The 14,159-nt window shown below is 55.7% G+C and overlaps 1 protein-coding gene across 1 annotated transcript in view; it reads right to left on the bottom strand.

Moving 5' to 3' along the window:
- Positions 1 to 10,337: 10,337 nt before the first annotated feature.
- RUNX3 (RUNX family transcription factor 3) overlaps positions 10,338 to 14,159 on the bottom strand; it is a 59,413-nt gene continuing 55,591 nt past the window's right edge. The window contains exon 6 of the mRNA XM_030325315.1: positions 10,338 to 13,348. Coding sequence (XP_030181175.1) covers positions 12,825 to 13,348 — 524 coding nt within the window. The 3' untranslated portion in view covers positions 10,338 to 12,824. The remainder of the gene's footprint in view (positions 13,349 to 14,159) is intronic.

Below are 14,159 nucleotides of genomic sequence, written 5' to 3' on the forward strand. Positions count from 1 at the left end.
GAACATAAGCATCTTTCCAAGTCTCTCCGGCCAAAAGATGACGGTGTGGGCCTTGTGGCCTCCCCGTCAAAGCCAAGTGGCTCCACGAGCAGCCTGTCTTCCCATCACCCACATGGTCCCAGGTGTATTCATTTCCGAGGACTATCATAACAAAGTGCCACACACCGGGTGGCATAAAATAACAGAAATGTGTTTCTCTCACAGTCTGAAGTCTGGAAGTCCAAGGTTAAAGTGTCCACGGAGTTGGTTCCTTCTGGAGGCTCCGAGGGAAAGTGTGTTCTGTGCCTCTCTCCTGGCTTCTGGTGGCAGCCAGCAATCCTTGGTGTCCCCTGACTTGCAGACACATCATTCCAGTCTCTGCCTTCTTTTTCACGTGCCCTTCTCCCTGTGTCCCTGTCTCTGTGTCTCCTCTCCTCTTATAAGGACACCAGTCACATTGGATTAAAAGCCCACCTCACTTCATCAAGATGACTGAATCTGAACTGATTACTAGCAGCCCAAACATTTCTCAAATGTTTTGCAAAAGGAGAGTAGTTTTCTGCTGCTGAACGCCCTAGGAGCCTGAACCAGCACAACGCTACTGGGATTTGCCAATGACAAATTGGGACCAACTGGGATTGGGGGATCTGCCCAATACCCCCATCTAGCTCTGTGGCGTCTTCTGATAAATAGAGCTACCATATAATCCAGCAATTTCCCTTCTGGGTGGGTACCGCAAAGAACGAAACGTGGGGTTTGAAGAGATATTGGTACACTCATGCCCTTGGCAGAGTTATTGACAGTAGCTAAAACGCGGAAGCAACCCAAGCGTCCATGAACAGAAGAATGAATAAGCAAAATGTGATGTATCCACACAGCGGGATAGTATTCACCACTCAAAAAGAAGGGAAACCTGTCATATGCTACAACATGGATGAACCCTGAGGACATTACGCTACGTGAAATCAGCCAGTCACAAAACAACACATACTGTCTGATTCCTCTTGGATGAGATACGTCGAGTAGTCAAGATCACAGAGACAGAAAGTAGAGTGATGATGGCCAGGAGTTGAGGAGGTTATCGCTTCATGGGGATGGAGCTTCATTTTTTTAATGTTTATTCATTCTCGAGAAAGAGAGAGACAGAGAGACAGAGCGTGCGTGGGGGAGGGGCAGAGAGAGACCCACGCCGAATCCAAACAGGCTCCAGGCTCGAGCCGTCAGCAACAGAGCCCGATGCGGGTCTCAAACTCACAAACGGTGAGATCGTGACCTGAGCCGAAGTCGGACGCTTAACCGACGGAGCCACCCAGGCGCCCCTAGTGTTTCACGTTGGCAGGATATAGGGGTCTGGAGATGAACGGTGGCAATGGTTACACAACAACGTGAATATATTTAATGCCTTTTAAGATGGTAAATGTACACTTCCAATGATTCCGGAGGTCAGAAGCCTGAAATCAAGGCGTTGGCAGGACTGTGCTTCCTCTGAAGGCTCCAGGGGAGAATCCATTCTTCGCTTTCTCTGGCCCCTGGTGGCTCCAGATGTTTGTTGGCCTGTGGTTTCATTAGTCCAATCTCTGCCTCTGCGGTCACATCGCTTCCTCCTCTTCTCTGTGTGTCTCTTATAAGACCATTTGCCATTGGATTTAGGACCTGCTCAGATAACCCAAGGTTACGTCCTCATCTTGAGATTCGTAATTGTATCAGTAAAGACCCATTTTCCAAATAAGGTAACATCCACAAGTTTCAGGGACTAGGTCAGGGACATACGTTTTGGTGACGCCCTGGCACGCCTCGGCGCCCTGGCTCGTTTATACCTTCATCAACACGGTGAACTTCTGAATCCTCACGGGGTTTATCTTCCACCCTCTGCCACGTGCATTCTTGCCACACTCCCGGCTCCCAAGATTCACAGCAGCAGGTGGGGGGCGCCGGCCCCCGAAGGGGATGTGGGTAACTTTCCAGAAGCTTCCACGGCAACGTCCGCGATCATCTTGACATTCCACAGACATCATCCGGGCCCATCGTGTTGACATCACATGAGTGTCGGCTGCCAACAGGGCACATCTGCCCCTTGCTCCGGAGAACTGCTCTCCGCCCCGTAGTAGGGATCTTACCAGGGCGGTTACGGGTCTCCCGGGGGTCGGCCACAGTCTGGCTGACTCACAGGGGCGGACGAAAGGCTGGCTCTCGGTGCAGATGGGGCACCTCCGTGGTGCAGTTCGTGCTCCAGAGGCCCCTGTGAGACCAGAGCAAGACCGGTCTCCAGCCCAAAGGCATCACGGATTAGCTCTCTTTCCCTGCTCTGTCCCCCTTCCTCTCCTGCACGTGAATCCCTACCTCTGGATCTGCTTCTAGGAACCTGACCTGAGACAGTCCCTGACAGTGGTACGTTGGGGAACAGAGCATCAACGTAGCCTTTGGGCCGGGCCAGGAATCTGCTCTGCGTCCCTGCCACGTAAGGGAAACCGCTCTGGCTCCTCTCCGCGGCCGGACGTCCTGAAGAGAGCCCTTGCTAAACCAGTAGCTGCCCACGGAATACCAGACGCCGTGCTGGTCAGCCACACTGCAGATCCTGCCTCCAGCACAGCAGCTGGGGTCGGGCCGTACCTGGCTGAGCTCCCGGTCCTGTGCGGTCACCTCCTGACCCTCCCCGACCGAATGTCGCCTCCCAGCTCCCCATCTTCCTCCCGCTCATTCTCCTATTTTATTTCTTATAGCCCTTATTACTCTCTGAAATCATGCGAAAAAAAATTTTTTTTAATGTGTATTTCTTTTTGAGAGAGAGAGATCGACAGAGTGCGAACCGAGGAGGGGCAGAGAGAGAGGGAGACGCAGAATCCCTAGCAGCCTCCAGGCTCCGTCCGAGCTGTCAGCACGGAGCCCGATGCGGGGCTCGAACCCTTGAACCGCTAGATCGTGACCCGAGCCAAAGTCGGACGTTCAACTGACTAGGCCACCCAGGCGCCCCTGAGATCATGTAATGTATTTGTTCGTGGCCTTTCTCTCCGACTTAGGGCATCAGCTGCAGGGGGCTGGGACTCTGACTTATTCGCAGCTGTCTCACAAGCATCCAACACTCTAATAGGTGCATCATCAACACCCACCGAATGAACAGAAGAGCAGGCCAATGTCCTTGCACTTGAAGTAGACAGAAGGGAAGAATCTGGGTTTTATGTGCAGATTCTAAAGGGAAGGCCATATCTGGGGGTCACCGGGGCGGGAGAAAGCAGGTCAAGGTAGGTTGTCTTCCAGGTGCCGAAAATCCCCTTGGCCCGTGCCAGCCCCTCACCGGCCTGTCTTCTTGTTGGGTCTGGCGCGGACCTCAAGGAAACATAACATTTTTAATAAAACCTCAGAGTCAATAAAGCCGAATGGTCTCGGGTGCCGCTCCTGCGGGCCCCAGCTGTTGACTTTAGAAGTCAAGGGGTTGGGGTGTTTCCCAATTCCCGTGTAGTCCAGGGAGATATAAGCTAGGAGGGCCTGGCCCATTTTCTACGAAAAAAAACAAAACAAAACAAAACTCACTGGGCCCTGGAAAGATTCCACCGCCAGCCAGAATCAAAGGTCCATTCAGAGTGACAGAACTCCTCACATTCGCTGCTAATGAAAACCAAATTTCTCGTCCCTCTGAGCATTTCCAGGGGCTACGACTGGAAGGGGCCGCCGTGGAGCTCTTGGCCACCCCTCCTGCCACCAAGAGGGCCCCACCGTGTTAAAATAGTTTTATGATAATATGGGCCTCGTATTTTTCTAATTTCAGGCTTCGGTGATTTAGGACTGAGTTGTTTTCATGGAAAAAGAAATAGCACTTGTTTGAGGCAAGGCGAGACTGCCATCTCGGCCGATACTTGCCCTGTGTGCAAATCCAGGGCGAGGGAGCCCCGCCATGAGGCGGTCTGGGGCCCACCTCCAGGGAGGCCTCATTCATGGGGCATCCTCTCGAATGGGGAAGAACGAGCTGGGGGGTCACCAGAGGGCACACAGACAGGGATTTCTGTCTTTCGATTTCGTGCTTCGTGGATGTCAGAACCACAACTCAGAAAGGCAGACACGTCACCCTCAGAGGCAAAGGGCCATAAAGCCTTGTGTCTTTTCTGCATCTGCTTTTTTTTTTAACAAAAGACGAAAAATTAGAAGATGATTTCTTTTTCCCTTTGACGATCAGCCTTTTCTTTTCTTTCTTTCCTTCTTTCTTTCTTTTTTCTTTAAAGTTTATTTATTTATTTTGAGAGAGAGAGAGAGTGCGTGTGTGTGTGTGTTTGGGGGGGGGGGGAGGCTAAGATGGGCAGAGGGAGAGAGAGAATCCCAAGCAAGCTTTGCTCCCAGTGCAGAGCCCGATGCGGGGCTCCATCTCACGAACTGAACCGTGAGATCATGACCTGAGCTGAGAACAAGAGTCAGAAGTGTGACTGAGCCACCACGGTGCCCCGATGATCAGCCACCACGGTGCCCCGATGATCAGTCTTTTTTTTTTTTTTTTTTTAATTTTTTTTTTTCAACGTTTATTTATTTTTGGGACAGAGAGAGACAGAGCATGAACGGGGGAGGGGCAGAGAGAGAGGGAGACACAGAATCAGAAACAGGCTCCAGGCTCTGAGCCGTCAGCCCAGAGCCCGACGCGGGGCTCGAACTCACGGACCGCGAGATCGTGACCTGGCTGAAGTCGGACGCTCAACCGACTGCGCCACCCAGGCGCCCCTCGATGATCAGTCTTTATGCAAGTAGGAGTCGTGGGGCACAAACTCAGGTGTGCAGGAAATAGCACCTTTTCCCTAAAGTCAGTTCTTACTTTGACTCTGCAGTATCTTCAATGGATGGAAAACAACCTTTTCAGGTATTGCTGTGCCCTCATTAGGATTAGGAGGGAATTCTGTTCTTGTTCCTCAATTTTCTCATCCATAAAATGGGGATAGTGATAGTACACACCTCAACAAGCTGAGTTAAAAATGGCAAAATATTGGGGTGCCTGGGTGGCGCAGTCGGTTAAGCGTCCGACTTCAGCCAGGTCACGATCTCGCAGTCCGTGAGTTCGAGCCCCGAGTCAGGCTCTGTGCTGACGGCTCAGAGCCTGGAGCCTGTTTCTGATTCTGTGTCTCCCTCTCTCTCTGCCCCTCCCCTGTTCATGCTCTGTCTCTCTCTGTCCCAAAAATAAATAAACGTTGAAAAAAAAATTAAAAAAAAAATGGCAAAATATTTACGATATTGTCTGGCAGGGAGTATGGGCTGTTATTGTTGTTATCATTATTATTTCAAAGATAGAGGCACAGAGAAGGCACCAAACCCAGCATGGGGCTATCAAGGAAGGCTCCCTGGAAGAGGTGATGCCTCAGCTGATGTCAAATGAGGTGGTCCAAACTCAATCTTGAACTCCTTTGCTTGGATATTTATCAAGGTCTAGAAGTTTAATATATGATACCCCTAACAAATGTGCTCATTTTAGAGAACTTGGAAAACACTGAAAAACGTAAAAAATGTAAAATAGCTATAATCCTATCCTTCCAGTGATTTCATTCTAGATTACTTCTTTTTTTATTATTTTATTTTTATTTATTTTTATTTTTTTTGTTTTTAAATGTTTATTTATTTTTGAGAGAGAAAGAGACAGAGCATGAGAGGGGGAGGGGCAGAGAGAGAGGGAGCAGAATCTGAAGCAGGCTCCAGGCCCTGAGCTCTCAGCACAGAGCCTGATGCAGGGCTTGAACCCACGAACTGTGATATTATGACTTGAGCTGAAGTTGGATGCTTAACCGACTGAGCCACCCAGGCGCCCCCTAAATTTACTTCTTTTTTTTTTTTTTTTAATTTTTTTTTCAACGTTTTTTATTTATTTTTGGGACAGAGAGAGACAGAGCATGAACGGGGGAGGGGCAGAGAGAGAGGGAGACACAGAATCGGAAACAGGCTCCAGGCTCCGAGCCATCAGCCCAGAGCCCGACGCGGGGCTCGAACCCACGGACCGCGAGATCGTGACCTGGCTGAAGTCGGACGCTTAACCGACTGCGCCACCCAGGCGCCCCCTAAATCTACTTCTTAAAATTTATTTATTTGAGAGAGAGAGTGAGTGTGAGTTGGGACGGGGCAGAGAGAGAGGGTGAGAGAGAGAATTCCAAGCAGGCTCTGCCCTGTCAGCACAGAGCCCAATTTGGGGCTTGAACTCATGAGCCGTGAGATCATGACCTGAGCTGAAACCAAGAGCCAGAGATGCTTAACTGAGCCACTCAAGTGCCCCTTTTCCAGATTACTTTTATTTCTATCTTTAAAATGCATTAATTGATACACTGTACATAGTGTATACCTGGCTAGAAAAGTGTTTATTCCTAGAAAAGTATTTATGTATTTATAGAAAATAAAGTTCTGGATGGGGAACAAAACACCCTGAAATGATTAACAATGGTTATCTTTGCAGGGATAGGATTATGGGTGATTTTTCGTGTGTGTGTATGTGTGTGTAATCTGTAATATCTCCTTTTCTCCCATGACTATGTATTATTGAGTATAATTTAAAAAATTTTTAAACTGTTTATTTATTTTTGAGAGAGGGAGATAGAGAGTGTGAGCCACAGAGGGGCAGAGAGAGAAGACACAGAATCTGAAGCCGACTCCAGGCTCTGTGCTGACAGCAGAGAGCCTGACATGGGGCTCGAACTAATGAACCGTGAGATGATTACCTGAGCTGAAGTCGGACGCTTAACCGACGGAGCCACCCAGGCGCCCCGTGATTTTAAAGTTTAATATACAAAACTTGGGAACCTCAAACTCAGGGTCTTATAACTATTATACCTTTGGGCCATGGAGGAGAATGGGGTGGCTGGGCCAGACTTTGAACCCTGAACCTTTTAGCCTGAAAGGCTACATGGTGTGGTGGTGAGGGGGTTGTCATGAGGCAGGAGGACATAAGGCTTCACTGAAAACCTGTGGGGGGAGGGTCAAGTTGAGGGCTGGGCTGTTGTTAATGAATAGCTGGCAATACCAAGAATGATGATTGTGGACTATTATTGCAACCTTGTCTTTGGTGACTCCATCAGATGCTACGAACCCTGGGAAAGTGAGAAAAAGCTGAGGTTGGGGCACAGGGTGCCCCCTGTGACTTTAGTGCTAAAGGTGCCTTAGGAATGTGGAGCTCCTCCCCCGCCAAGGCCTTTTCCCTCCTTTGCCTGGACTGTTGCAGTAGGCTGTGAACACGTCTCTGCCCCTGTAGGCAGCCCACATTCCATGCCACCAGGGCAACGTCCCCTGGAATGTGCGGCCACGCCTCGGCTTGGCTCCCCAGGGCTGCAGAACCAAATCCGAGCCCCTCGGATTGGCCTCCGGCCCCTGTAACCCTGGCCCTCTTGTCTCGCTATCCCATCGCCGTTACTAGACCTTCCCCGCCGCCACGGCCCTGTCCTTCAGGCCTGTGCACGTGTGGTGCCCTCTGCTTAGAAGGCCCACCTGCTGCTCCCTGCCAGGTGAATTTCCTGATCCCTCCGTCTTGTCTCATCCCCACCATGTAGCCCATGGGCCACCGCGCCTGTTTTCCTGTCTGTCGGCCCTAGGCCTCAAGAGCACGGCCGGGACTTACCTGCCTTTTCTTGCTGTCTGGCAGCGGACGGTGGGTCGGGCCGTGGGTCTGCGCTTGGCGGATGGGCGAATGAACTCTGGCCAAGGCCTTGCAGACATCAGGCCGAGAGAACAGAGTCGGGGGTGTGTGTGGCCCAAACAGCTGCCACCCATCAGGACACCAACGAGGCCGCAACTGCTTCCAGCGGTCGGCGTGGGCACAAAGGAAGGGTGATTCCAGAAAGCTGGCTCTAGGGCTGATCCACTCCCCTGCGCCTGAAGGCTTCCTCCAGGCCGGGCTCAGGACAGGCTTTCTCTGCCGGTGAATATAAATATGGGAAACGGCACGAGTTTAGCGGCAAAACTAAAAATAGGAAGCCTGGAATCCGGCCCCCCAGGCTCCTGTAGCCGCCGGACCACACAGGTGTGCATGCGGATGTTGGGGGGCGCGGCCCCTCCCCCTGCCAGCTCCCCAGCCCTCGTGGGGAGGAATGGGGGGCACTCTGGGTTTCCACGAGGAACAGTTCATTCTTTCACACTGGCCGCCCCCACCCCCGTTTGTCTGACAGCTCATTTCATTTACGGCCCCCAAATGAACCAACCCACTGAGGTCCCATTCCTTGCTCACGTGGCAAAGCGGGCGGGTGTCCGGTGTGGCTGGGAGCTGGCCCCTGGGCCACGCTGGGGTCTGCGTCCAGCCCCGCCCATCCCCAGAATACCCGTGATGGCCCCACAGCTGTCTCCTCAGACCTCAGGCACATGTCACCATTCTCCGTCCCCATGGCCATCCCCATGGCCAGAATCCCAGCAGTTGCAGGACTGTTCTGAGGTGGGCGGTCGGTGCTCTGTCTGGGGGCCACGTCAGCCCTCGGGAGGTGCCAAGCACAGCCCCGTGCCCACGAGGTCACCTCCGAGGCCTGCTCTCAGCCCATCGCCAGGCCCGCGGCGGGCTGTGGGGTGGCCGTGGGGCTGGTGAGACTGTAGGCACCGCGCAGCCCAGAACGACTCCTGGAGCCTCTAAAAGGGAATCCTGGAGGCCAAGGGTGTCCCAGACTCTGGGACAAAATGGCCTCCTCCAGTTGGACAGGCCACTTCACGTTCTAAGCTCCTGATGGTGCCTCAGGGGAGGTGGGGGCGCCTGACCGGGGCTCCAGGACGCTGGGGTTGCCGAACTAGGTTTGTCAACCTTTCCTTCAAGCTGTGTAAACCCCTGTCCCAAAGCAGGGCCTTTGGGGATCATGGGACCTGTGATTCCACTGTGCACTCCACACAGTGTGTGCTCAGGTACTCTTTGAATTAAAAAAAGGAAGCTCAGAGGGGGGACAGGGACCTCCCACTGCCACATAGCTGAAGGGGGTAGGTAAGCAAATCCTTCTTCCCACGAAGACATTTCCCAGGCCCTTCTGAAGATGAACCTTCCACGGGTAGGAAGCTCCTTGGAGCAACGACCCTGAGGGGACCGTCGGTGCGACCCATCTGCTGCCACCTGCAGGCCACTGTGGTTACTGCAGCGCCTCCCACACAGCCCTCAAACCCTGGGACCCCGGGGGGGGGGGGGGGGGGGGGGGGGTAAGTCCAGGACTTCTTCCTGCCTCAGTTTCCCACCTGGGTGCACTGGTCTGTGCCTGCTGGGTGAAGGTGTGGAGCTTTGCATCAGGGGCTCTGGAGGCCACAGCTCCTCTCCCATCAGCTGTGGCCCCAGTGTGGCTGGTGGGGAGGGGCTTGAACTGTGGTCCCCTCATAATCTCCATCCTTCCCTACAAAGTGACCCAAACAAGCGCATCTATGGAAGCAGAGCCTTGGCCTGTAGACGCTGCTTCAGGCCCAGCCCCGCTCATCGCGGGCAGACGCCGCTGGGAGCACGCTCACAGAGAAATTCTGCAGCGGTGGCTGGGGCTGCTGGGAGACTACCTGCCACCCCCTGGAGCCCAGGGGGTGCTGCAGGGCAGGGGGCTGGGATCAAGGCTTTAGGCCGAGGAAATGGAAACTTCCTGTCGGGTGTTGGGTTTCAGGCAGACCGACCTAACGGAACGGGGGCAAAGCCTTGGGATTAGTTTTGAAGTATTTCCATTAGAAAATCGGGTCGGTTTGATGAAAATTCCCCTCCACAAGTCCCGCCTGGACGGGCACAGTGGGCCAGGCCCTTTTGCCGGCAGGGACCAAGTCAGGTCCGCGTGCAGTCACGCCCACAGCCCCCGTCGCCAGCCACAAACAACTCTGGGGAGACGTGGAGCCGGTGACACCCCCTCTTTGCACCTTAGTTGTGCCATCTGCAAACCGGGGGAGCTGATGCGGCTGCCTGCTCTGTAGTTGTGATTGCGGCTAAACTGCCCCCGTTCCAGCAAACACAGGTCCCAGCGCGGGCTCTCACTGAGGCTGTTTTACCTCCTCCCCCTGCCCCCCGCCCCTGCCCCACTCTGGGGAGCGAGAGCCACATGGGGTACACTGCTTCTACTTGTGAAAAGTCACAGGCCACTTGTGAAGGGGGGAGAGGTGGTGGCATCTCAAAGGCCTGACGTCCCTCCGGGGTGCCAGCCACGCCAGGAAGGGGCCTCACCAGCTGCACTTGCCCAGGGTGGTCTCTGGAGCTGGATGCAGGGAGGCCAAGGCGCTGGGTGCGGGGGTGGGGGGCGGGGGGGGGTGGTCTCCAAGGCAGGGGGTTTAGCCCTATTCCTGTCCCCAGGCCCCGCCCTGTTCCTCCTTGGCCATGGTGGGAGGCCCCCCCACCCCCGTACACGCAGCCCTAGAAGTCTGGCATTGGGATCCTTCAACACGTCTCCGAGTTATATTATGGTAACAAATCAGTCAAAATTCCATTTTACAGTTAAATAGTACAGAAGACAGACAGTTTACTGTACAAGCAAGTTGTGCATTGAAAACAAACACATCAAGCAAATTATAGTGCAAAGCAGTTTCCACCCCTCCCCACCCTCTTCCCGGCTCTGGGACGGATTTACTGAAGATAGGTGTGTGGCAGGTACTAACACCTCGACGTGACAATATGTCACAAAGGATCTGTACCCGCCACCAACAGGCTTACAGTAACGTGGTATCACAACCCCTCGGTTTCCTTGTGCTTTCTCAATCAGTGTGTTTGCCTAATACAACTTTAAAGCAGCCTCGTAAATAAGGACCCATTTTTAGCAGCCCCTGCTCTCTGTACCCACTATGGGCCTTAGAATCACACTCGGCATGGCTATCATCACTTTTAGTCAGGGGGCGGAAGGGGGATCAATTTATTTCCTGTCTCTGCCCCTACCAGGGCTTGGCTATCAGGAAGGGCTAGTAATCCAGAGTGGGGCTACAAAGTGCTGGGCGCTGGGAACCCAAGGGTGCCTCCCCCCGCGGGCCTGGGGGCCGGTCTGTAACCACAGAGGACAGGAGTGAGCAAGGTCCAAGGGTGATGGGTCTGTAGCTGCTTCCTGAGAAGGGGTGGAGAGCCCCCCTGGGCGTAGGGAGTCAGGAGGACACCCCCCGCAGCCATCGTCAAGAGATGGAGACTGCTCTTTCCAGTGAGGACAGGACGAAAGAAACTGCAGCAGGGGAGGTCTGAGTAAGGTTACCAGAAGGACTTCCTAACTTGCCGGAGTGTGTATCCGGTGTGCATCATCTGGCTGCTGTTACAGGTCGGGGGCGGTACGGCAGGCCGAGAGCTATTACAGAGACGACAGCTAAGGAGGGGAGATTGTCACATCCACAGAGGATGTGGCTGAAACTGACGAGAAACCACACGCCGTCTAGCCCTTAAGGGTTTTCTTGTCCTTTTCCATTTACGCCTTTTTAGAATTAAACTCAGACATGAGACTCTATGCAGCCTGAACCCCGAGGCTTCCCCGTTTGCAAGCTAAAGGGGCGATACTTCACCTCTGAGCCCAGGGGGTGCTGAGCTGAGGCTGCTGGGCCCTTCATGGCTCTTCTGTTCCGCCATCACGCGGCCACGGCTCTCCGCCCCTACAAATGTCTACGAGCCACGGATGTGAATTCCAGCATCACCTGGGTTTTCCTCTGGTCCCCACCAACGTGGGCCTTTGGTGGAAGTCGGTGGGACGCTTGCTGGAGGAGCATGGCCTCTGGGGGAGGTGTGGAGGGCTTAACAGTTCCACACTCTCAGAAGGCAGAGGGGATGTTCGCTACGATAGGGCTTTACCTGTGACAGACAGTGTGTCTGAAAACATTCGAGGCTTCTTTTTCTAAAATCAGCTTTCGAAACTGGTTTTTGCTCCAGAACGCTTTTGGAGCACAGACTAGTTAAAGATGGAGAGCTGTCAGAGGCTCTGGCCAGGCCTGCCCACAAGGTTGGGGGTTGGGGGCGCACAGCTTGGCTGGACCTACGTGGGACAGGACGCTGAAATCCGGCCCCACGACCTCTCACCCAATGTCTTCTGCTAGGACCTTTCTGGTACCTGCGCTCTCTCCAAAAATGGCAATTTCGAGACCAGCCTAGAGGGAAGGGGGGATCCCTGGCCCTCCACCAAGAGAACAGAGGGTGAATGCCTTGGGCTGGTAAAGTGCATGGAGGACCTGCCTGCAGGTGTCTTTCCTGGTTTTAGGGACCTGCTGCCATTGGCTAGTCTACTCTGGGGCCTGGGACCCACAGACAGCTGGGGCGGCGGGGGGTGGCTTTGGGCTGCTGGGAACTGTAGGGAAGCAGAGCTGGGTGGGGAGCTGGCTCGGGGGTCTTATCATCTCATCTCTGCCAGCGATTTCCTGGGCCGCTCGGTGGGTCCCTTCCCCACGTATACGATGAGGAGAAACCCTCTGAGGGGTGGGGAGGCCTTCCAATTCTCAGTTTGTATGAACGTGGAGGGAGGGCTGGGCCCATGGGGTGGGGGTGGGGGTCTCTGAGGAAGGTGGGGTGGGGCGGGGAGGTCTTTCCGGGGCCCCGTGGGTAAGAGGCCAAGCCATGCGGGCAAACGTCACCTCTGTCTGGAACAGAGATGGTCTCCGCCCCAGGGGACCCGGGCCCTGTGACAGCACCGGGCGTAGCTGGGGACAGCTAGGTGGTTCCGGGCGAGGCGGCAGGAGACTTTCCCCACGTGGGGTGAGATGATGAGGATCTGGGCCGGGGGCAGTGACCTGAGGGAGGTCCCCGCCTGTCTGTACAACGACGTGGCTGGACTAGATGCTCTCGGAGCCACCTGCCGGCTCTGGAGCCCAGGATTCGCGGACCCCGGGCCCGTGACCGGCCCGGAGCGTTAAGTCTCATTCCCGTCCGGGGCCTCAGAGCTGCGCCGGCCACTTGTCGGGAAGGTTCGTGGGGCCCCTGCCTCCGTTGGGAGCAGTGGGCTCTGACCCCGGGGCGGTCAGTAGGGCCGCCACACGGCCTCGTCCACGCGGCCCGGCGTGCTCAGGGCGGTGGGGGAGTTGCTGTGGCTGCCGTCCGCCTCCACGCTGTCGCTCTGGCCGCCCAGGCTGGGGTTCATGAGGTTGCCGGCGGCGACGGAGGCGCCGCTGGGGCAGGAGGCCAGCATGCGGGTGGGGGAGCGGTCGCCCCCGCTGCCGGCCACCATGGAGAACTGGTAGGAGCCCGAGGACGCGCCGTAGTAGAGGTGGTAGGGGGACGGGTTGGCCTGGAAAGGCCCGCTCTGGTTCTGCGGGGCCCCCGGGTAGGGCGGCGGGAGGTAGGTGTGGTGGAAGCGGCTGGTGGCCGGCACGCTGGCCACGCTGAGGCTGCCCGAGGGTGTGGCGCTGTAGGGGAAGGCGGCCGACATGGCCCCCGGGTAATGCATCCTGGGGTCGGGGAAGCGGCTCTCGGTGAAGGTCTGCAGCGCCGGGAAGGAGCGGTCGAACTGGCGGGGGTCGGAGAAAGGGTTCAGGTCCGAGGTGCCTGGGGGACAGCAAGGGGGACAGTCAGTCGCGGCCTGACACCACCCCAGAGGCTTCCGGCGCACGGGCCCTTCGCGGAGCCCCTGCTTCTAGATCTGCCTCTGCTCTCACTGCCCTGGGCTGCTCGTGGGCCGGAGCCTGCCTGACTCCGAGGCCGGCCCCAGCAGGGAGGCGGGCGCGAGCAGGTGCCCGGGCCACAGGCGGCCCCGGGGGCCTCCCTGGGCGGGCGGAGAGCGGGGAGGGCTTTTCTTTCTCCTCACGGAGTTCTCTTCACAGCCCAGCTGCAGAGGCCTGCCGAGGGGGTGAAGGTGGCCCCCACCTGGGGAAGCGGCTTCTGCCTTCCTCCCTCCCTGTCAATAGCTGGTAAGACCGTGGGTGTGCAGACAGTCTCCAATGACGCTCTGAGCTTGGGAGCTGGGGCTTGCTTTTACAGATAAGGAAACTGAGGCAGAGAGAGAGAGAGAGAGAGAGAGATTGATTTTCCTGACGTGGCGCAGAAAGGACTAGAACTCATCGCGAGGCCGCTGCTTCCCGCTCTCTGCTGCTGGGTGTGCGAACCTCTCCTGCCCAGGTGGGGCTGGTTAGCTTACCTGAGCTCCCACCGGTGTGTGTGTGGGGGGGGAGGGGCGGGGCTGGGTCCCCAGGAGCTGTCTGTCCCCCACCCTCACATCCCTCACCCCGGGCCTGTGTCTGCGGGGCTGTCCTGTAGGCCGGAGCGGACTGAAGGCCAGACAATGATGAGATGCCACCCTCCCTGCCTCAGCAGCAAAGCGAGATGGCAGCCAGAGGGGCTTAGTGGCCTGGACCCTGTC

This window comes from Lynx canadensis, chromosome C1, assembly GCF_007474595.2.
Source record: "Lynx canadensis isolate LIC74 chromosome C1, mLynCan4.pri.v2, whole genome shotgun sequence".
In the NCBI taxonomy this organism is placed as follows: domain Eukaryota; kingdom Metazoa; phylum Chordata; class Mammalia; order Carnivora; family Felidae; genus Lynx; species Lynx canadensis.